The sequence below is a fragment of the Balaenoptera physalus genome (genome assembly GCF_965194825.1).
Source record: "Balaenoptera physalus genome assembly, chromosome: 8".
NCBI classification, from domain to species: domain Eukaryota; kingdom Metazoa; phylum Chordata; class Mammalia; order Artiodactyla; family Balaenopteridae; genus Balaenoptera; species Balaenoptera physalus.
In genome coordinates, this window is record NC_138887.1 from 100,685,136 (window position 1) to 100,705,151 (window position 20,016).

Here is a 20,016-nt window from a genome sequence, read left to right on the forward strand (position 1 = left end):
AGGGCAGCCACCAGGGTGGACGATGGTGCTGAGGAGCCGCCCCTGTCCCGTTTCCATCTCCAGCTGAGTTCAGCATCTGGACCCGAGAAGCGGGTGCCGGGGGCCTGTCTATTGCTGTGGAGGGTCCCAGCAAGGCGGAGATTGCATTTGAGGACCGCAAAGATGGCTCCTGTGGGGTCTCCTATGTCGTCCAGGAACCAGGTGGGTGTCCACCACGGGGCTGGGCCTGTCTGACCTTCCAGACTGGGTTTCTGCTCGCCCAGGCAGGAGATGGGGCTACTGAACCAACTCTTCACCTGGGATGCCGCTCTTTCTCTGCCCTGTCTCCCTCCACCCCACACTCCTGGGAATGCACGTCTGTCTCCAGAGCTGAGCTCCAACCCCGGAGCTTGTTCTGGGATGAGGCCAGGGTGGAGGGGGTTCCACCCTGCTGTCCCCAGTCCTGGGGCCTGTGCTGATTGGCCTTCCCTCCCCAGGTGACTATGAGGTCTCCATCAAGTTCAACGATGAGCATATCCCAGACAGCCCTTTTGTGGTACCCGTGGCCTCCCTCTCAGACGACGCTCGCCGTCTCACCGTCACTAGCCTCCAGGTGTGTGCCTGGGAGTGCAGCCCCTCTGCCACCCTGAGAGATGGGCAGAAGTAAAGGATGGCAGGCCCATGTGGCCAGGGACTTAGCAGTGACCTTGGAAGGTCCAGACAGACAGATGTTCCCTCTCTCCCAGTGTCTGTACAGCAGGGGCCTCCATTCCCCCTTCTAGCTGCCCCTCAGGAGCCCTTGTGCCTCTCCTCCCCGGTCCCCTACCCCTACTCTAGAACTGGGCTCTGTGCCCCAATCTTCACCTCCCCTGGGAGCCTCCCCATTGGCCCACCTCCCCCATTGAGTGCCCCCAGGGCAGTCTAGGCCACACCCCTCCTTCCTCATGCCAGCTACTGAGTGTTTGCAGTCCACACACAGCACCGTCCTAGCACTGGCTTCTCTGCCGACAGGCCTGCTTTATGGTTTCTGGGTCTTACCTCCTCAACCAGGACAGGGCACATCATGTGTCATCCCCACCATGCCCAGCCACAGCCAGGTGGCCCCACCTCATAGCAGGTGGATGCCAAGGCCACAGACCCAGCCTCCACCTCCCCTCACAGCCCTGTTCAGAGCCTCCCTGAGCTGGGCTGGGCGGCAGGTCCGGGCTGGGGGCGGGAGGAGGGAGCGTCTGGGCTGGGCGTGCAGTGAGATCAGTGCGGGGCTGCAGAGACGAGCCCTCCAGACCCTCCCAGGAGTCTGAGCACCCTCTGTGGCCTCTGCAGGAGACGGGGCTCAAGGTGAACCAGCCGGCGTCCTTTGCGGTGCAGCTGAACGGTGCACGGGGCGTGATTGATGCTAGGGTGCACACGCCCTCGGGTGCGGTGGAGGAGTGCTACGTCTCCGAGCTGGACAGTGGTGAGCTGGCCCTGCCCCTGCCAGGCTAGGGCCTTCTGGGAAGGGGAGGGAAGGACAAAGGCTCACCCACCAACCTCTGACCCACAGACAAGCACACCATCCGTTTCATCCCCCATGAGAATGGTGTCCACTCCATTGATGTCAAGTTCAACGGTGCCCACATCCCTGGCAGTCCCTTCAAGATCCGAGTTGGGGAGCAGAGCCAGGCTGGGGACCCAGGCTTGGTGTCAGCCTATGGTCCTGGGCTCGAGGGAGGCACTACAGGTGAGTGCCTAGGGCTGGGGAGGAGGGGTGGACATTGGTCTGCCCCAGAGGTGGGGCAGCGCTGCTGAGCCCGAGTCCCGCCACAGACCTGCTCCGGGGAGCCTGGGCCCATCCCAGTTCTGGGCCCCAAGCCCTTCCTGTCTACACCCTTGCTACCTCTGGTCCCCAGGAGTGTCATCGGAGTTCATTGTCAACACCTTGAATGCGGGCTCGGGGGCTTTGTCTGTCACCATCGACGGCCCCTCCAAGGTGCAGCTGGACTGTCGGGAATGTCCTGAGGGCCACGCGGTCACTTACACTCCCATGGCCCCTGGCAACTACCTCATTGCCATCAAGTATGGTGGCCCCCAGCACATCGTGGGCAGCCCCTTCAAGGCCAAAGTCACAGGTGAGTGTCCTGGGTGGGGGAAGGTCCCTCCAGCCCATTCCATACTGGCTGGCTCCAGTGGCCATTCACATCCGGGTCATATGCCCCAAACATCGGGGTCAGGTTACCAGGAATAAAGTGGGCCTGGCTTTACACGTCACCCCATTCTCCACGTGGACTCATGTACATCATTTTAAAAAAATCAAATCCTTCCTCTTTATTGTCCATCACTTGACTCATCTTTTCCCTGCAGTGGCTCCCCAAGCTTTCACTTAACTTTCTGCCCTCCTCTTCCCACATTTCTGGCTTCCAAGAAGACAGAGCTCAGTAAAGATTCAGCCAGCTTTCCTTTTGGAAGCTGCGTGAAGGATTAGTTGGACACGTGTTCCTTTTTAAAGCAGGGCTCTACCCTGTGACTTGGGGTCCCAGGCAAAACCCAGAAGTGGAGGGGGGGAGCCATCGAGGCTCCAGACCTCGAGATAAGCCTGCCCTGGAGCCCTGTTTGGAACGGGCTGCCGCTCCTCGCACACCGCAGCTGAGGAAGGGAACGCGGGGCTGTCGGCGCCGGCACACGGCCTACCCCCGGGGAAGAGCAGGCCTCTGACTAGGCTCGTGGCCACCCCACTCTGCCTCTCAGGTCCCCGGCTGTCTGGAGGCCACAGCCTTCACGAAACATCCACGGTCCTGGTGGAGACTGTGACCAAGTCGTCCTCAAGTCGGGGTTCCAGCTATAGCTCCATCCCCAAGTTCTCCTCAGATGCCAGCAAGGTGGTGACACGGGGCCCTGGGCTGTCCCAGGCCTTTGTGGGCCAGAAGAACTCGTTCACCGTGGACTGCAGCAAAGCAGGCAGGCAGCGGGGGGAAAGGGGCAGACCCCAGGGCGGGCAGGTGCGCGGGAACGTGGGCCCAAGGGCCTGGGGTGAGCCTGTCCCTCGCTCCCTCTCTCTCCAGGCACCAACATGATGATGGTGGGCGTGCACGGGCCCAAGACCCCCTGTGAGGAGGTGTACGTGAAGCACATGGGGAACCGGGTGTACAACGTCACCTACACCGTCAAGGAGAAAGGGGACTACATCCTCATCGTCAAGTGGGGCGACGAAAGTGTCCCTGGAAGCCCCTTCAAAGTCAATGTGCCCTGAATCCCAGAAGTGCCTCCCCCAGCCTCGGCCCCCACCTCTGGCCACACTCACATACACACACACACAAATAGGCCACACCCAGATGCACGCACGCAGAATCAGACACCACAAACACCTGCCCGGGGGGTGGAAGGAGTGGCACTGCCCCCTCCCTGCCAGGCCCCCGGGTTGGAAGGCCTCGTCCGTCTCAGGGCAGTGTCCCTGCCTCAGATGTGACATGAGGGCGAACTGGAGGTTGGGGGGCCAGGGAAGCCCTGAGTTTTCTGGCGGGGCTGAGGCCAGTGGGGGAGCACGTGTCTGGGGGTGTCTGCATGTGTGAGAGAGGTCGCCCTCAAACCGCACTGCCAGCTGGGCCTCCTTGCCGCTGAGGACTGCGTCCGGCCCCTCTGGTGGCCACAACCCCAGAGCGTTAAGGACTTGGAAGAGAAAGCACAATCGGAGGAGAAAATGGACCCAGCAGCAGCAGGCTTGGCGCGTGCCCTGGCCCTGGGCAATTTAGATCCCAGCCAGGCTTCCTGGGGGACTGATTTCTCTCTTTTTTTTTTTTAAGATTGCACAGCTCTGCCCCATGGGGGGCCTTTTTTTACACACTGCGAGGCCCAGCTTTCTGGGGGGCTTTTGCACATGTCATGCGGCTCAGCTGGGAGCCGTTTAGGTGGAAAACAAATAAAGTGCGGCCTGTCGCAGAGGCCTGGCTGTTCCTTGTGTGATGCTCCCCACGGCTGGCCACCTACCTCTGGCTGCCGACACTGAACCAGGCCCTGGGAGGCAGAGGCTGGCCGTCCCTCCCCTGGAGGACTGAGTCAGGTCAAGGGGGAGGGCCTGGGGCAGAGAGCCGCCCCCTCTGGGCCATCTATTTGGGAAGGTCTGGAATGTTGACAGAATGCTTTAAAGAAGGGGCTGGCGGGGGGGGGGGGGGGGGGGGGGTGGCGGGGCATGCCAGGGATGTGGGCTTGGTCCTCAGATTCCTGGAGAGCTGGTGGGTCGGAGAGGGAGGTGGACACTATGTTCTAGAAGACTGCCCTAGGACCACCAGGAGGCCAGTTTCCACTCAGCCTGATCTCAAGGATATTCTCAATATTTTTAGGACCTTAAAACAGCACTGGCTCAAGCAGGAATGCTGCTCACCCAGCAGGCAGGCACAAACCCAGGAACCTTTCACTCCAGCCAGGTCCTGGGTCAAAGCTGGGCCTGCTCCCTCCCCACCTCCAGCCCTGACCTTGCTTAGGGCCTCCCTCCTGAACTGGCCCCTCCACTAGCCTTCCTGGCCCACCAGCCAGCTCCCTCCAACTAGCCCTCCACACTGCAGCCAAAGGGTGGGGTCACATCACAGGGACTATGGCCCTCTCTGGTCCAGGGCCCTTCTGTGGCTCCCTTCTCTCCAGGCTAGTCTAAGTGTCCTAACAAGGCCTCCAAGGCCTGTAGGTTCAGACACCAGCCTCCCTACCCATTCATTCAAAAAAGCCCCCCAGCCCCCAGTCGGGCACTGTGCCCATTCCTCACTGCACCCTCCACCTCTAACCCTCTTCACAACCTCTGACCCTCTCCACAACCTCTAGTTCCCCAGGCAGCCGTGCTGCAGTTTGGGACTCTGCCCAGGAACACCCTTGCCTCTCCACCCTCCTCATCTTCCTGGCCAACAGGAAGCTTTCCCGAACCCATTCCTGTCCTCCCAGACCTGCCCCCTGGCTCTCATACTGCCCTGGGGCACATCTCTGGCTGCATTTACTACCCTCATCTGTGATCTTGTATCTGAGGGTCGGCCTCAGACCTCGCTCCCTGATCCTGGGAGGTCCGATACAGGCAAGTGTGACCAATGAGTAAAGGAGCAACTGAGTAGCCAGAGCAGGGCAAAGCAGCATTTCACTCAACTGATCCCCCAACTCTAAACTCATCCCAGACATTTCGGCACATGGTGGTGGGTAGGCCAAAGAAAACCCAACACACGTGGCCTGGCTCCAAACACCCCCGCCCCCCGCCTCTTCACTCAATAGGCTGTCTGCCTCCTGGCTCCTCTTTAAGTTTCTTCTTTCCTTTCCCCTGCAAGACCCCTCTAGGACCTCACTTTCTTCTGTAGGTCTACCCAACTCCCTGTGACATTTTTTACTCTCCCCTCAGTCCCGAGGGAGTTCTTTGAGGACAGAATTGTATTTTATCAATCTTGTGTCCTCTGCCTCTCCATGACCACATTTGATAAATGCTGGCTGAATGAAGGCGTGTGTGATAAATGCGGCACTGTCTCAGCTCCCTGCTTTACCTGACAGACCCTTTAAAGGCAGGATCCCTTCTCAAGTACCCAACCATTCGTGGCCGTTAAGAGTCAGCTCTGTGCCAGGCACTGAGCCAGGTGCTTCTACACGCACCCTTCCTCACTCTCTGCCTTCCCTCCCACCTCGCCCCCAGATGGGAGCGTTTTCCTGCAAGGTTCGCTGGCCTCCTCAGCTTCAGCTGCCCTCCACCTGTGAGTGGATGTGTTTATGGATATCCAGCTCAGCTGCTCTCCCCCAGCTGCAGTATGGCCACGGGTGCTGAGCATTTAGTGCCTCCACCTCACTTAATCCTAACAGCCTATGAGGTGGGCATAGTATTATCTGAAGAGATCAAGGTCCTGAGAACTTTGGTGATGAGTCCCAAATCATACCTCTAAGTAGCAGGGTCGAGATTCAAACCAGGTATGTCCAAATCCCAGGCCCATCACACAGATAACCACTAGCCCAGACCATCTGGATGTCTCAAGTGCTCTAAACTTGCAAATCACATGCCAGATGCAGGATGCCTTTTTGTTAAAAGGGTGGAGGAGCGAGCAGACCTCTCTCCTTCGACATGTTCATCTCATACATAGAGTTCACTCTCTGAGGAATGTTACTCCTGTCCACCTAGCTGCACAGGCCAGAAACTTGGAAGTCACCTGGTCTAACTTCCCAAACATAACCAATCCCAAACCCAGTTCTGTCCATTTTTGTCTCTAAATATCTCTTGACTCCACCTGACTCTCACATTCCCCATCCCCACCCCCTGGCTTCTTTCTGGCCACCACCATCTCTCACCACAATGGTTTCTCCACCTTAGTCTTACCTCCACACACAGCACGGTCTCAATGCTATCGCTAAAACATAAACCTGGCCATATCATTCTCTTGCTTAAAATCCTTCAGTGGCTTCAGAACAACTTTGTCCTCAGGATAACTTCCAGATTCTTTATCTTTTCTTAAAGGCACTTATTCTTTCTAGTCCCCGCTAAGTCTTTGCACGTGCTGCTCCTCTTCCTGAGAACAACCTCTCGTCCTCATCTCTAGCCCTTCATCCTGCTGGCGACCTTCTCTGCGCGCCCCCTCTCCCACGGGTTAGTTACACCTGATGTGTGCTTCCACGTACTTCTCACGTTTTAGCAATTGACACACTGCTTTGTCAACGCTCTACCTCACTAGACAGTATCATCATTAACTTGCCCATCCTTTCATTAACTGAATAAATAACACTAGTTGTGTCACAATTACATACATACACGATACAGACTCGGACCTTACTCTCGAGAACAGGAACCGTCTTCTTTGGCGTCTCGGCGCCTAACAGCAGTAGCCTCAACACGTTTGTCGAACTTACCGATCGAACGCGCCTCCGAGAGACGGCGACGCCGCGCGGACTTCTGGGAATCGTAGCCCGCCGGTTCGGACCTCCCTTTAAGGCGCAGTCGTATTCGGATTCAGGCGCTTTTGCTCTTAACGCGCATGTCCCGGGAGGCGGACTGGTGGAACTGCGCATGTCGAAAGACTGGGGGTGTGGCCGAAAAGGATGTACGCTACCGAGGCGGGGCTTTGGTGACACCCGGAGGTTGCGGCTGATCGTTGCCGGACTGAAAGGATGGCGGGGAGGGGGAAGCTAATTGCGGTGATCGGAGACGAGGACACGGTGACTGGCTTCCTGCTGGGCGGCATAGGGGAGCTTAACAAGAACCGCCACCCTAATTTCCTGGTGGTGGAGAAAGATACTACCATCAATGAGATCGAAGACACTTTCCGGTACGGTAGCCCGCGAGGCCTGAACGGGACCCTCAGCTGCCTGGTGGGAGCGCGGGGAGAAGGCGGGGGCGGCCCTGGGCTTCCAGACCTTGGCCGAAGTGTCAGACCCCGTCCTCGAGGGTCGGGGAAGTCGGTCCACCTCCCCTTCTGGAGAGGGGGGTCTCCGCGTCCCAAGTTCCCTTTTGGGCCTCGGTGGGACCGGGGCTATGTCGGGTCCACAAACTCCCCCCTGTCACATGACCGTGTGTCAGGAAAGAAGGGGAACAGAGCTCGTGACGGGCGGGCGCCGCCCCTCGGCCCAACCTGGCCCGCCAGAGCTGAGCGTCCGGAGCGTCCAGGCCCGGAGGGGGCTAGTCTCAGCTCCCCTGCAGGGGCTCCCCCAGTTCACCCGTAGAGCAGGCTCCGGGCATTGCAAGCACTCGACTCTCTTGCGAGTTGACACCTAAAGGAACCACACACTCAGTGAACACACGGGCAGTGGGCTTGGGCTTTCTTGTATTTTCATCTCCCTCAGAGGCTCACAATCGTCTTGTGAGGTAGGGGTTATTCCCACTTACTGGTGAGAAAACTAAAGTTCAGAGCGGTTAAGGCACACTCTGTGATTCAGACGAGAGCGAGCAGGGATTTGAACCCAGTCCCACCCTTTCTGCCTTTCTTAAGCCAGGGCTACACTCTGCCTGTGTAGCTCTCTCCTCAGTCGCCTTGGAATTTCCCGTTGTCCTGAGCACAGCGGACAATATCAGGACTGTCCTACCTTCTGCTGAGACCAGGCACTTCAAATCTTCACTTCCTGTTCTGGGTTAAGAGCAATAGCTTCAAAATGTGGGTGCAGGCATGTCCCTTAATCCAGGAGGTGTCCTGGTGACTAGAGTTGAGGGTGCCAGCCCCCTGTTCTTTCCCACACCCCTTCTCTAGGGCCCCTGTGCCAAGTCCCAGGAACAAACCACTCTCGCTTGTTTCCCCCTAAACAGCCCAGCCCTGAGCTACCGGCTGAGACTGGTTCCTGCTGCCTGGGGTGTGATAGGCTCTGACCCGGGAGGCTGATTTCTGCTGATCTCTAAGCAGTCTGGTAAAGTGACCCAAGTTGTCATGAGAGAAGGACAAATTTTACTTCAAGAATTTCCCAAGTTTCCAACCAAAAGGGATCTCAGAAGTCATCAAGTCTAACCTGCCCTAGTGTCTGGCACAGAGTAGCTGCTCAGTAAACAGTTTTTAATGAGTAAATAAATTAATGAATGGGTGGTTGATCACAAGAAAGTAAGAGCCCGGTGCCGGGTTCTCTCTGTGTGGAAAGTGTGATTCCTTCGTTACTGATTTTCCTCTTCCTGTGTTGTGTTCTTGGCTCAGGCCAAACTTCCCCTCTGACCCACGCCCTGCCCTCATTAGCATAGACCTTGAGTGGTCTGAACAGCGCCCCCTCAACCTTAAAAAATTTAATGTTTTCTTCTGAAAGGTTCATGTGGTTTACAAATTAATATTTAAAAGGTATATACATTGAGAAGTCACACTCGCACCCCGACCTCTTCTACTTCATTACCTCCTTCCTCCACCCCGTAACCACTTAGTTTTTTCCTTATCTTTCTGCTTTTTCTTTATGCAGATACAAAGGGACAGACGTATATATTCTTATCCTCTCCCTTTCTTACCCGAAGGCAGCGTAAGGAATACACCAGCATGCACCCTCATTTTCATTAGCAGTTCAGTTGGGAGCCTTGCAAGCAGGGGAGGTAGAAGCCATGGCCCTTAGCTTTGGGCTGAAATTGATTCTAAATAGAATGAAGAGAGTTTAGTGTAGCATCCTTGTCCACTGCACTCTCTGGATCCAGCTCGTTCCCCTCTGCAGCCCAGCCCACCAACTCAGAGCGGGCTGCCTTGGACTCCCTTCTCATCTCTCCCTACAGGCAGTTTCTAAACCGGGACGACATCGGCATCATCCTCATCAACCAGTACATCGCAGAGATGGTGCGGCACGCGCTCGATGCCCACCAGCGCTCCATTCCGGCCGTGCTGGAGATCCCATCCAAGGAGCACCCCTATGATGCCGCCAAGGACTCCATCCTGCGCAGGGCCAGGGGCGTGTTCACGGCCGAAGACCTGCGCTAGGGGACTCCCCTCAGCCACGCGGCCTCTCCCCAGGCTTGCCATCGGCCCTCCTCTAAGATTCGAGCCTCCGAGTGCCGATTCCCTGCCCCTTCCCACTCCACCGAGAGGCTAGGTGAGGTGCTTCCGGCTTGCTGGGGCTCTGCCATTAAAATCAAGGCTGGTTAGGGTACAGGAAGCCTGAGCGTCTTCTCTCCATTACCTCTTCCCCGTGCTGTTACACAGTGTCCTTGTTGATGTTAAATTAAAGTAATGTTCTTGCTTCTCTCCGATCTGAGGCTGTGTGCTAGAAAGGACACGTGTGGGATGAAGCTGTTGCGGGGAGGGGGTGGGGGAGTGGATTCGATTGGCAGGGCTGGAAAAGGTTCTGCCGAAGATCCAGGCATAGAGGAGTTGGACCAGGAAGACTGTGCCAGATTGGTCCTCTGAATTAAAGGTAGCCAGCTCTGGCAGGGAGGAAGGGAAGAAGGCTTGTGTGTCCAGTCCCCTGGCACCCCAGCTTGAGTCTGTATTGGCTGGGAGGGGACCAGACCTCAAGGGAAGGAAGCAGAAATCACAGGAAACCTGGAAGCCTGTGATACTAGCCTGGGTCAAGCATGAGGTTTGGGGATCAAGGCTCTTAGCCGGCGGCCCCGGCCTGAGGCTGCCTCAGCAAGCAAGGCATGTGAGGCGTGCTGAGGGCATGGCCCTGTGTGAGGTGAGGCTCGGTTGCCGAGCGACTGTCCCTGGGCAGCCACCTGCTGTCAGAAGGGCTCTGCTTGCTGTGCTCACCCCTCAGCTGCAGTCACCCTGGTCCTGCGCCTTCCTTTGCCACCATGTCTCGGCAACTTAACATGGACACAGTGCGGCAGAACTTCTGGAAGGAGGAGTATCTGAGGGAGAAGATGTTGCGCTGTGAATGGCACCACAAGTATGGGTCGATGGTGAAGGCCAAGCAGAAGGCTAAGACTGCAGCCCACGAACCCCTCAAGCTGCCCGCCCTGCCCCCCAAAGCCCCCCTCTCACCCCTGCCCGCCCCCAAAGCAGTTCCTTCCAAGGCCCCCAGCCCTGCCCTGGAGGCTCCTATTCAGTCAGAAATGTACCCAGTCTTGCCTGCCACCCGGGCCCTGCTGTATGAAGGCATCTCCCACGACTTTCAGGGCCGCTACCGCTACCTCAACACCCGAAAACTGGACATGCCAGAGAGGCGCTACCTCTTCCCCATCACCACCAACTTCACATATGGCTGGCAGCTGGGTGAGCCCTAACCTCCCGGAAATTATTCACCTCACAAACACAGAGCACCTGCCACAAGCCAGGCAGCGCTCTCGGTGCTAGACACACAAGGCACATGGACACTCCTTTTGGGGACATCCATTCTAATGGAGGGTCCAGGCCATAAACATAAGAGCAAGAGAGGGCCAGGTTCCATGATGAAACTAGGCATGATGGGGGAGGGGGACGGGGGCATGTGCGGCTTTAGACTGGACTGTCAGGAAAGACCTCTCTGGGGACCTAAAGGCTGAGTGAGCTAAATGACAAGGAGGAGGAGTTTGGGTTTTACTCTAAATTCAAGGGGAAGCCATGGAGAGTATTAAGCAGGTAAATGATGCTGATATACTTTTTTAAAAAAAATCACCCTATTCTGTAGGTAATGGCCTTTTTAGGGACAAGAGTAGACTCTGGCAGATGGCTGAGCTATCCTGGCAAGAGATGATGATGGCTTGGGCTAGGGTGATTAGTGGTAGAGCTGAAATAGATTCCGGATATGTTTTGGAGGAAGAATCAAGAGAACTTATTGATGGTTTGAATGAGACAAGGAAAGAGAATGCAATGGTGATGCCCAGGTGTTCGGCTGAAGCAGCTACAGCAGGGGAGACTGGTGGAGGGGGCAGGGCTGGGGAGGTGTGAAGACAGGTCAGTGTTGGGTGTTTTGCACTGGAGGTGTCGGCAAGTCGGCTGTGTATGGGAGTCGCCCTATGGAGGGAAGTCAGAGCTGAAGATGCAGTTTTGGGGGGTCATCAGAATATAGGTGCTCTTTAAAGCCCCGAGACTGGGTGGGCTTACCCAGGGAGCTCCAGAGGCTGGATCAAACTGGAGAAGGCAGAGGACACAGCGAGAGGTAGGGAGATGGTATTGCCCAGAAGGCTGTCCAGCTGGATTGAGTCATGGTCATCAGCTGGGCAGGAGAGGAGCAAAGGCACTGGTGCAGTTTGAGATGAAGAGTCAAGGTGTGGGGAAAAGAATATGCCAGGGAGTGTTGTGGGTTTGCTGGGTGAGGAGACATGTCCCTTTGCTGTCTGTGGTCATGAATTTCAAGTGAGACTACTCAGTCACATGTTTTCTCCAGCTCCTGCACAGAAAAGGTGGATGGTTGGTGATAAACACAGTTGAAATTTTGCCTAAAAAAAATCCCCCTACTTTCCCCGGGGCCCTAAGTGGGGAGGAAAGGGAGTAATTTCCAAATGAAAGCAGGAGGTGAACCCCAAAAGGGGAGCAGGAGGTAGAAAGAAGCCCTGTCTGCCCCAGAGAAGTCTAGCTCTGTAACAAGCATGGCTGGGAGTCCCACCACCCGCCTCCATGGAGGATTCTGAGGCTGGGGGAAATGCTGGCACCCAGCTGACTGGCATTTGGCCATCACTGCTGGTCCGGGCAGCCAGCCAGCTCCCTGTTTCCCCATAGCCCCCACTCCTCAGAAGCACTTCTTTTTATTTTTTCACACTTACAAAGTGGATACAACACAGGCAGATTCCTAGGTTTATGCAGGGAGGGCTCCCGGGCTCTGCGAGTTCCTTTCCCAGGAATCCATTCCTGGCCTCTGACATCTTTTCCCAGGCCCCCCAGTGAAGCAAGAACTGGTCTCCTGCAAGATGTGCCGCATTGAATCTTTCTTCCGCAAGAATGGGGCCTTCGCACTGCTTGACCCCCAGGACCTGGCCCTCTGACCGTGGGCCAGGCAGTGGGCTTAGGGGAGGGAAGAAGAAATAACACACGTGGTGGGCCGAAAGTGCCGTGCGTGTCTGTGTCTGGCTCTCCCAGGCCCTGAGGCTGCGTTCTGGGCCTTTCTGAAACTACCTCTGACCTACAGGTTGCCCTCTTGCTTTTTCCTTAAATCCCCGTCTCTTTAATCGTCCCTTTGAGGATTCAGCAGTGACCAGAGGGGGCTGGGAAGAGTGAGCGACGCTCTCCAGGCGCAGGCTCCTCAGAGCCAGGGGGCCACAGTAGCTGCTGGAAGTTCTGGGTGTTCCTGTGGGAAGAGTGGCCTTTCATCCCAGATGCCAGGGAAAAGGGACCGCCACCACCCCACAAGCCTCCCCGCCCGCCCCCTCACCTGGCCCCGAGGGCTCGCAGCCGCCCGGTCCTCTCCCGTTGTATCTGCTTCAGCTGCTCCCGCAGGGCGCGCCGCTGTCCGGCCGCGTCCTCCTGGAGCGGGGCCGAGGGCTGAGCGCCGCTCCTCCCAGCCCCGGGGCTCGATGCGGCCAGCAGAGGGCAGCACCCGGGCAGGCCGGCCCCTCCCGCTCCGCTGGGGTCATCGCAAGTGCGCGGTGCGCGCAAGTCAAAGGGACACGGGTCGCGCCCCGCCCCCCGCCCAGGCAGGGTTTTGGCAGCCCCACCGCCTTCTCCTAGGGGTCTTGCCTGTGGTGGGAGCTGAGCCGGGCTCGGTGGGGGTCCCAAGGGGTGCACGCGGCAGTGGCGGTTCCTGGCGATGCGGAGGCGTTCCAAGACCTGGAGGAGGCGTCTGTCAGCAGCCGATCGGCCGCCCCCCGGTGCCCCGCCCTCCCGGCCCGGCCGCACACCCGGAGCCGCTGCTGCTCGCGGTCCTGTTGCCGCCGACGCCTGGCCTCACTGTGCAGCTCCAGCAGCCGCTGCAGAGCCGTCTCCTGCTGCGCCGCGCTCACGCCCGCCGACCGCCTGTCCCTGCTCGGGGACTCGGGCCACGCGGTCTTCGAGGCTCTGGGGGCCTCGGCACCTCCCCTCCGCCCCCCGAGGGCGCCCGGGAGCCCTATGGAGCTGCTCAGCTCCTGCTCCGCCGGGCCAGGGCTTCCTCCTGGGCCCTGAAGCGAGTGCGGATCGCTCAGCAGGCCCGAGTGCCCTGGGAGAGCTGCGGGGCGCTCCCGCTGCCCGGAACCACCAGTGCGTAGGGCCGCTAGCAACACAGCTCCTGGGCGTGGGAGCGGCGGCCGGGCCGGAGGCCCCGGGGGCGTAAGGGGAGCCGGCGCCCCTTCCCGGGCGGGCCCCTGCTCTCTCACGGCCGCTGCGCTCTCTCCTCTCGGGCCACCGGTCTTAACCTGCCTCAGCTGGGTGGTCCTTCCCCGCGGGTCCGGGCCCTCCCTTCCCCCAGGCTGCGGCGTCTGTTCTCCCAGGGACCTGCAGAAGCCCCCCGGAATTCCCAGGGAGCCGCCTTCCTCCCGGGGCGGGGTAGGTGCCTCTCCCCGAGCCACCTCCCAGGCTTGTGAGACACGGCCTCTGCGCTCCTTAGACTGAAGCATCTTCACTTCCGGGCCCTGAGGAGAATCCTCACTCTGCTCCCGGAGGGCCTCCTTTCTCCGGCACTTAAGGCGACTTCCGCTTTGACCTCGAGGAGCCTCTTTGTTCTCACACCTTTGACCTTCCGAGACCTTCGAAGGTCTTTGACCTTCAAAGGTCTCCCACCTTTGACCTTCCGAGACCTCTTCCCTCAGAGCCTGAGGGGCCTCCCCACTCTGACCCTCGTTCGTCTTCTCTCTCTTACTTTGAGGAACTTCCTTGTCCTCCCCCTGGAGGGCCTTCCCTCTCTGATCCTGAGGGGCCTCCTCTCTCTGACTCTGAGGAATCTCAGTTCTTAGCAGTTTCTTTAGTTCTGCTCTCTCCTGGCCCAGGCTCCAGCCCAGCCCCTCCAGGGGATCCTGGGGTTCTGGCAGGCCCTGGGAGGGGAGGCCTGAGGGCCCTGGGGCTCCCTGAGCCAGCTTCTTCTCCTGGAGGCTTCTGGATGGTGGCTGATGGGGCCTCTGGGGCATGGGCCCTGCTAGCTCCCCGTCTTCCCTCTGGGCCAGCTCCTAGGAAGGAAGAGCAGCTTTCCCAGGTTTGTGAGGGAATCCTCGTGCCAGGGCCACTTCCCCCAGGGGAGCCTGGAGACCCCAGTGGCTACCCCAGTGGGCCTCACTTCCATTAGGGCACTTGCCCAATTCCTAAATTCGTAAAACCCATGTTATGTAGTGTAAAAGGGGCTTCAGTGATGGCCCCTTCTTCCACCTGGCTGCGGGCTTCTCACCCCTGCAGTCTCCTCCCAGACAGACCCCACCTCTGCTGTCCCCAATCTGAGAGGGGTCTTGCCCAGGACGCTTCGACCCTTTCACCTTGAACTCGGAGCTTCCTGGTTCTCCAAAGCTACTGCTGGTGGTGAGGTTCAGCTCTTGTGAGCAGCCTGAGGGAGACAGACAGATGTTGAGAGCCCTCTGCTCATGTCCCAGGCCCTCACACGCATCCCACAGAACTGGAACCAAGAAGCCTAGGGAGTCCCCAGCACGTGAGGGGATGTGGTGGTGGGGTACCCTGAGGGCTGGTGTTGGAACTTCAAGGCCGTCGCAGTTCATCATTCCACCTTTATTTACACAGTCTGCTATGTGCCTGCTTCTCAGGCTTGCCTGCCAGCAGCCGACCCCATCTTCCTCATCCTCCCAGCCAAGGACCACCTCCGAGGAACCTGCACACCCTTTTCCTCAAAACCGCCAGGGGAGGCCCAGGAGCAGGAAGGGACTGTTTTCCAGGCTCCTCAGTCCCTCATAAGGACACCCGCACTTTGTCCTTGTGTGCCTGTCCAGCCCCACAGTATGCCCCTGACTTTCCTATTATTAAGGATAATCCTCTTTAGCTCTTTCTTGGTTTCCGACAGCAAAACCAAATGAAATTCAAGAAGTGGAATGTTAGGCCAGAGGCTAGCCTAAAAACTGCAAGTCTTCATAATTAACGAAAGGAATCTAAAAAAAGAGATGAAATGTCGCTGCTCCTTTGCAGCTGTGGAGGAAGAAGCATCGTTTTGCATCCATAAAACTACTTAGAAGAACCTGATCTCGTAAGGTCTTAAATTGAGAACTCTCACGAGAAGTGCCATCTTTATGCAATATGGATGTGTGAATATTCATAACAGTAACCAAATGGGAATGTTCTCTGTGAAAACAAATCTGTCTTTTGAAGAGTTCTGAAGAGGTCTGATAAGACTCCCAAGCCTTCAGAAATTATTGCCATGAACTGTGAAAATAACCTCCAACCCTGTCCCTCTGTAATTCTGATCTGTTGACTTACTAGATCATTTATTTCACTGGTTATAATGTTGTAATAGATGTCTCCCATCAATGTATTCCCAAGAGATAATATACTTGTAAAAATTTTTCTGTCAATCAGAAAATAATCATCGGCACTTTCCTCCTCTCTCCCATGCATGATGTCACAATTAAAAGCTTATGACTTTGCTAGGCTTATTATTTAACAAATCGTTTGACAGCCTGTTTCATTTAAATTAAATTAACAGGCCCAGGGCTCACAGCATCCATCCCACTGAATTCTAATTGCCTGTTTATTGTCACACCCTCTCACTAGGCTGTGATCTCCACAGAGATGAGGACAACTGACTGGCCAAGTCTCTTTTGTGCCCTGTATCTCCCCAGGGCCTGGCATGAGGGTGGCAGCTAGGCAGCTTGGAGCTGCCATTCCATTCCCTCCTCGCTGGAGGACAGGGAGGACAGACAGTCATTCCCAGCGCTTTCTCCTCTGAGCCCCAGCTTAGCTTCAGAATCCTCCTGGACACAGTGCCTGAGACAGCTGGCACCAATCAGGTGGAATTGGCATATAAAAGAAAACCTACTTGCTGTCCCTGGGTGCCCCTGGCAGCCCACAAAAAGGTATGAGGCAAAGAACAGGTGAGGATGGACTGGAATCCTGGGACTTGGGGTGAGGGCTTCCCCGCTTCTCCCAACCTAGGCTGGCCGCTCCAGCCCAGGGGCTCCTGTTCTCCTGGCTGCAAACCCCTGCTGTCAACGTACCAGATGTGGGCCCATCTGCAGGCATGCCGGGGCTCTCCCACCTTGGGTCTGCATCAAACCTGGCTTCACTCAGATCCAGGGCTGACGATGGGTCCTCTGCCAGCCCCCTGCAGGAATGCAAAGGATGCCTCAGGTGCACCTCTTGCATCTGGGCTCCGATTGGCTGGGGGCAGCCTGTCTGCCAGACTCCTCACCCACAGCAGGCTGCGGAGCCTTCCCACCCCAAGACCAAAACTCAGTCCACGGAGGCCTTCCCCACGCCTGCACCCGCCACTGGATTCCAGGAGCTGGAACTCAAGGTTACCCTGTCCAGAGGCTGTGGGGCAACCATATGGGTATAACTGAGTGAGAACCCCAGGAGGATCTGGGGGCACGAGGAGGGGTCGCTGGGCAGGGCTGTGGAGGGAGACGGGGCAAAGGGTCCAGTGTTTGGTCACTCTGTGTGCCAACACAGAGTGGACAGAATTCCCTGGGAGACTCACCCCTCCAGGAGCTGACGGTCCTGGCTCAGGGAGTCCTCAGCCTGGGGCGATGGGCACAGCCTGGAATTCTGGAAGGATGGGGGGGGGTACCCTAGTCTACAGGGCATCATCCCCCTATGTGGCAGGCAGCCTCTAAAACAGCCCCCAGTGATCCCTCCTCCTGGCATCTGTGCCCTTGTGACCCCCCGCCTTCCCCTCCAAGTCAAGGAGCTTGGAAATGGATCCCTCCTGCCCACTCAAGCCTTCAGATGAGACTGCAGTCTTGGCTAAAAGTGTTGGCTGGACACTTCCTTAGTGGTCATGACTAACACCCCCTCCTGTTACAAGCTACTAACCTGCCCAAAGGGCCTCAGGCAGTTGGTGGCTGAGCTGGGACTGGGAGGCACATCCCAGTTCCCAGTCACCACAGCACCCTCCTTCCTAGAAGGGTGGGACCAGCCACCAGCCCCGGAGGGAGGGGCCTGGGGCTGGGGCTGCTCAGGGTCTCATCTCTGGGGCACCCTGGGCATCAGTGCCTCTGCCCTCTGGGCCCCGCCAGGCCTGCTTTCCTCCCTTGCTGCAGCCATGTCTGAAGGCTTCTAGGTGTCACCACGCTGTTGATTTGACCAAGACAGTTCACTGTGGAACGGTAGCAAGCCAGAATGGTCCTGTATGCCAGGCATGATGCTAAACCCTTTACACAGATGAGTTCACAATCCTCCCAGCAGCCCTCTGAAAAACAGCTATTATCTTCCCCATTTTGTAGCTGAGGAAACAGGCTTACGGTCCACAGGGAGCGTCAGAGCAGAGATTTGAACCCAGATCCATCTGTCTCCAGAGACCACATTCCTTCCACTTCTCAACCACTACAAGTGCCCCAGTGTTTCACTGACCGCCCCCCTCCCTCAGCCACACCCCAGCTCACCCCACTTGTCAGCCGCTCAGAGCCCCCATCTGTCCTACCACGGGGCTTACTGCACTGGCTCCACGCACACCAGGCCTGGTCCCTCAGACCGCAGAACTGGGCCCAGGGGGGCCAGGAGAGGCCCAGCCCTGCCCCGGTCAGCAGCTCCAAATCCCACAGGAGCTGCAGGAAGGTGGGGTGCCAGGATGTGAGCGGGCACGCACCCTGCCCTCTGCCACCCTCCCTGGCCAACGGCCGCCTACCTGCTCCTGGGCCCGCCGGCCTCGCTCCATCTGCAGCAGCACGGTGGGCAGTTCGAGGCCTGAGGGACAGGTCCGGCCGTCTCCCACTTGGGGAGGCAAGGTGGAGTCAGACCCCACGGAGAGCCTGCCCCCTCGTAGACGCTGCCCTGTCACCCTCACCTGCTGCAGGGCAGCCCAGAGCTGGCCCAGGCCTGCAGGGCACTGGAAGAGGTGCTGGTACAGGGCCAAGGCCTGCCTGGGGCTACAAGGGAGCCCTAGGCCCCCAGGTGTGGCTGCCTGCTCCATGGGGCAGGGGGCCGGGGAGGACGTCCACCCCCCTCCCCTCCCCCAGCTGCTCCTGGAGAGAGGAGGAGGATCAGGAGCTGGGGACGGAGCAAGGAGGAGACAAGGGCTGCTGAGCGCAGTAACGCAGGGCCCTGACATCTGAGCCAGGGCCTGGGCCTCAGCCAAGTCTCATAGAAACCTGACCCTCACGCAGGTTTCTCGGCCACGTGGGTGGCAGTGTGGGGTGAGGACTGTGGCCCTGATAGAGAACGACGTGTGTGCGTGTGTTTGCAGTCCCAAATGAGCATCTATTTTATACGTACAGTTAGCCCTTAAACAACACGGGGGTTAGGGGCCCAACCCTCCTTGCAGTCAAAAATCCACATATAACTTATAGTCTGCCCTCCATATCTGAGGATTCAACCTACCTGGGAGGTGTAGTGCTGTAGTATTTACCATTGAAAAAAATCTGAGTGTAAGTGGGCCCGTGCAGTTCAAACCCATGTTGTTCAAATGTCAACTGTATGTATGAAGCTCGCAACTGCATTATATGGTATGTGATATATGCCCAATTCAGGCAGCAGCTCCCAACAACTAACTGTATGGCAGGACACAAAATGCTACGTACATGTAATCCTTCCTTGAAGCAACTCTATGAAGTAGGTGGTATCGTTTTCATCCCCATTTCACAGAAAAGAAAACCGGGCCCCAGAGAGTAAGTTGTCCTACCTAACACATGGCACTGTCTCCCTCATCTGGGGACAGACAGCACGAGAAACAGGCTCTGGGAAAACGTAGTCCCGAGTGTGAGCGGTAACGCGCTTCCCTAGTGCTTGCTCCAAGCTGTCCACGGGTCACTCTGTTTATTCTCCGCAACACACGAGATACAGCAGATGAGGACACAGTTTGTAGAAGTAATGACAAGGGGAGGGAAGAGGCATATGTGATGGTCTGTAATCTTCGCATCCCCTGCCATCATGAGCAGCCTGGCCTGCCTGCTGCTTTGGAACCGCTCCATGAACGGGGCCCCAGCAGAAGCAGGCTGAGCAAGCAGGCGGGGGGGGGGGGGGTGTCTTGGTTCAGCCCAACGCCCTCCCTTCACTCCCTGTTGGAATACTAGGGTCCCCCCAACCCCAATCTTTAGCTAAGGTCCCTAAAAAAACCAAGGTCACATAGCCGGTAGGTGGCAGAGAGAACTCAAAATACAGTTCTCGTTGAAAAGAGACTTTTCTTGTCAAAGAAAGAGATCTTTTTTTTTTCCTATTTCAAAACCCATGTTCTTTCCCCTATAAGGATGTCTTCGAAAGTCACATGTGTGTCCCCTGCTCACATGTCCATCAGGGGTGGGTGTAGCTGCGAACACACGCAGGATACATGCATGTGTTTATCTGGGTTTCTGAGGGGGCTGTGTGTGTGTATTTCATCACATTTGTCTGTATGTCATCACAGACACATTGTCTCTCCTGTTCCCCACCCAGGCATGGGGTCCCTGTGTCACCAGCTCTTAGGGTGGCCCAGGAGGTGCCTGAGCACTCAATATCCCCAAGGAAAGGGGGATGCCACATGGGCACTGAGCCCCTTCCCAGTGCTCCTCAGCCCCTGCAGGATTCCGCATGGATCCACAGAGGGCCCCATAGGGGGCCGCACACGGGGGCCACAGGCCGTGCCTGCTACATGTAAACACAGGGCTGGAACCAGGACACCTGGGTCCTCCTTCTGCCCATCGCACGGTTTCCCAGGCAGCACCAGGGTGTGGCAGGTAGGGGCAGCCCAGAGATGCAGGCGCAGAGAGTGGGCAAGGTC

The 20,016-nt window shown here is 57.4% G+C and overlaps 4 protein-coding genes and 1 long non-coding RNA gene across 12 annotated transcripts in view; 3 read left to right on the forward strand and 2 right to left on the reverse strand.

The window, feature by feature from the left end:
• The window catches only part of FLNC (filamin C), a 28,175-nt gene extending 24,282 nt beyond the window's left edge, over window positions 1–3,893 (forward strand). For all 3 annotated transcript variants that reach the window (XM_082472217.1, XM_082472218.1, XM_082472219.1), the window contains 7 exons: window positions 64–201; window positions 477–592; window positions 1,303–1,435; window positions 1,523–1,699; window positions 1,869–2,087; window positions 2,704–2,913; window positions 3,018–3,893. In XM_082472217.1, coding sequence (XP_082328343.1) covers window positions 64–201; window positions 477–592; window positions 1,303–1,435; window positions 1,523–1,699; window positions 1,869–2,087; window positions 2,704–2,913; window positions 3,018–3,205 — 1,181 coding nt within the window. In that variant the 3' untranslated portion in view covers window positions 3,206–3,893. The remainder of the gene's footprint in view (window positions 1–63; window positions 202–476; window positions 593–1,302; window positions 1,436–1,522; window positions 1,700–1,868; window positions 2,088–2,703; window positions 2,914–3,017) is intronic.
• Window positions 3,894–6,824: 2,931 nt separating this feature from the next.
• ATP6V1F (ATPase H+ transporting V1 subunit F) lies at window positions 6,825–9,595 on the forward strand. Its single transcript, XM_082472441.1, has 2 exons — window positions 6,825–7,223; window positions 9,125–9,595. Exons 1-2 carry the CDS (start codon window positions 7,066–7,068, stop codon window positions 9,324–9,326), a joined length of 360 nt encoding a protein of 119 aa, XP_082328567.1. The 5' UTR covers window positions 6,825–7,065; the 3' UTR covers window positions 9,327–9,595.
• On the reverse strand, window positions 7,230–18,943 carry LOC309665658 (uncharacterized protein). 6 transcript variants are annotated; one of them, XR_014266618.1, is made up of 10 exons: window positions 17,950–18,943; window positions 17,708–17,869; window positions 16,804–16,871; window positions 16,322–16,428; window positions 14,639–14,706; window positions 13,956–14,338; window positions 13,100–13,904; window positions 12,634–13,028; window positions 8,870–8,989; window positions 7,230–7,665 (listed from the first exon to the last, which is right to left on the reverse strand). XR_014266618.1 is itself a non-coding variant. In XM_082472301.1 (10 exons), the coding sequence occupies exons 1-10, from the start codon at window positions 18,370–18,372 to the stop codon at window positions 12,447–12,449; spliced, it is 2,301 nt and encodes a 766-aa protein (XP_082328427.1). In that variant the 5' UTR covers window positions 18,373–18,943; the 3' UTR covers window positions 12,421–12,446. The 6 variants fall into 6 exon arrangements, 5 of the variants coding, with proteins under 5 accessions (XP_082328426.1, XP_082328429.1, XP_082328427.1 ...); XM_082472301.1 differs by lacking the exons at window positions 7,230–7,665; window positions 8,870–8,989 and adding an exon at window positions 12,421–12,549 and having other exon boundaries at window positions 12,634–12,725; window positions 12,939–13,028; XM_082472300.1 differs by having other exon boundaries at window positions 7,230–8,989.
• LOC309665770 lies at window positions 9,526–12,144 on the reverse strand. The gene is made up of 3 exons (XR_014266681.1): window positions 12,029–12,144; window positions 10,095–10,195; window positions 9,526–9,609 (listed from the first exon to the last, which is right to left on the reverse strand). It is a non-coding gene; the product is annotated as an uncharacterized lncRNA (long non-coding RNA).
• Window positions 10,139–12,270, forward strand: SPMIP1 (sperm microtubule inner protein 1; the record flags this gene model as incomplete). Its single annotated transcript, XM_082472426.1, has 2 exons — window positions 10,139–10,559; window positions 12,138–12,270. The coding sequence occupies 2 exons, from the start codon at window positions 10,139–10,141 to the stop codon at window positions 12,245–12,247; spliced, it is 531 nt and encodes a 176-aa protein (XP_082328552.1). The 3' UTR covers window positions 12,248–12,270.
• Window positions 18,944–20,016: the final 1,073 nt, after the last annotated feature.

What these genes read in the sequence shown, in the direction of transcription:
- ATP6V1F (XM_082472441.1), top strand. Translation starts at nt 7,066, where the DNA reads ATGGCGGGGAGGGGGAAGCTAATTGCGGTGATCGGAGACGAGGACACG. An exon ending in GAGATCGAAGACACTTTCCG is followed by an intron (nt 7,224 to 9,124) that starts GTACGGTAGCCC and finishes CTCTCCCTACAG; the next exon opens with GCAGTTTCTAAACCGGGACG.
- LOC309665658 (XM_082472299.1), bottom strand. Translation starts at nt 18,372, where the DNA reads ATGTCAGGGCCCTGCGTTACTGCGCTCAGCAGCCCTTGTCTCCTCCTT. An exon ending in GCCGGCGGGCCCAGGAGCAG is followed by an intron (nt 17,870 to 17,949) that starts GTAGGCGGCCGT and finishes ACCTTCCTGCAG; the next exon opens with CTCCTGTGGGATTTGGAGCT. An exon ending in GAGGTCTCGGAAGGTCAAAG is followed by an intron (nt 13,905 to 13,955) that starts GTGGGAGACCTT and finishes GGAAGGTCAAAG; the next exon opens with GTGTGAGAACAAAGAGGCTC.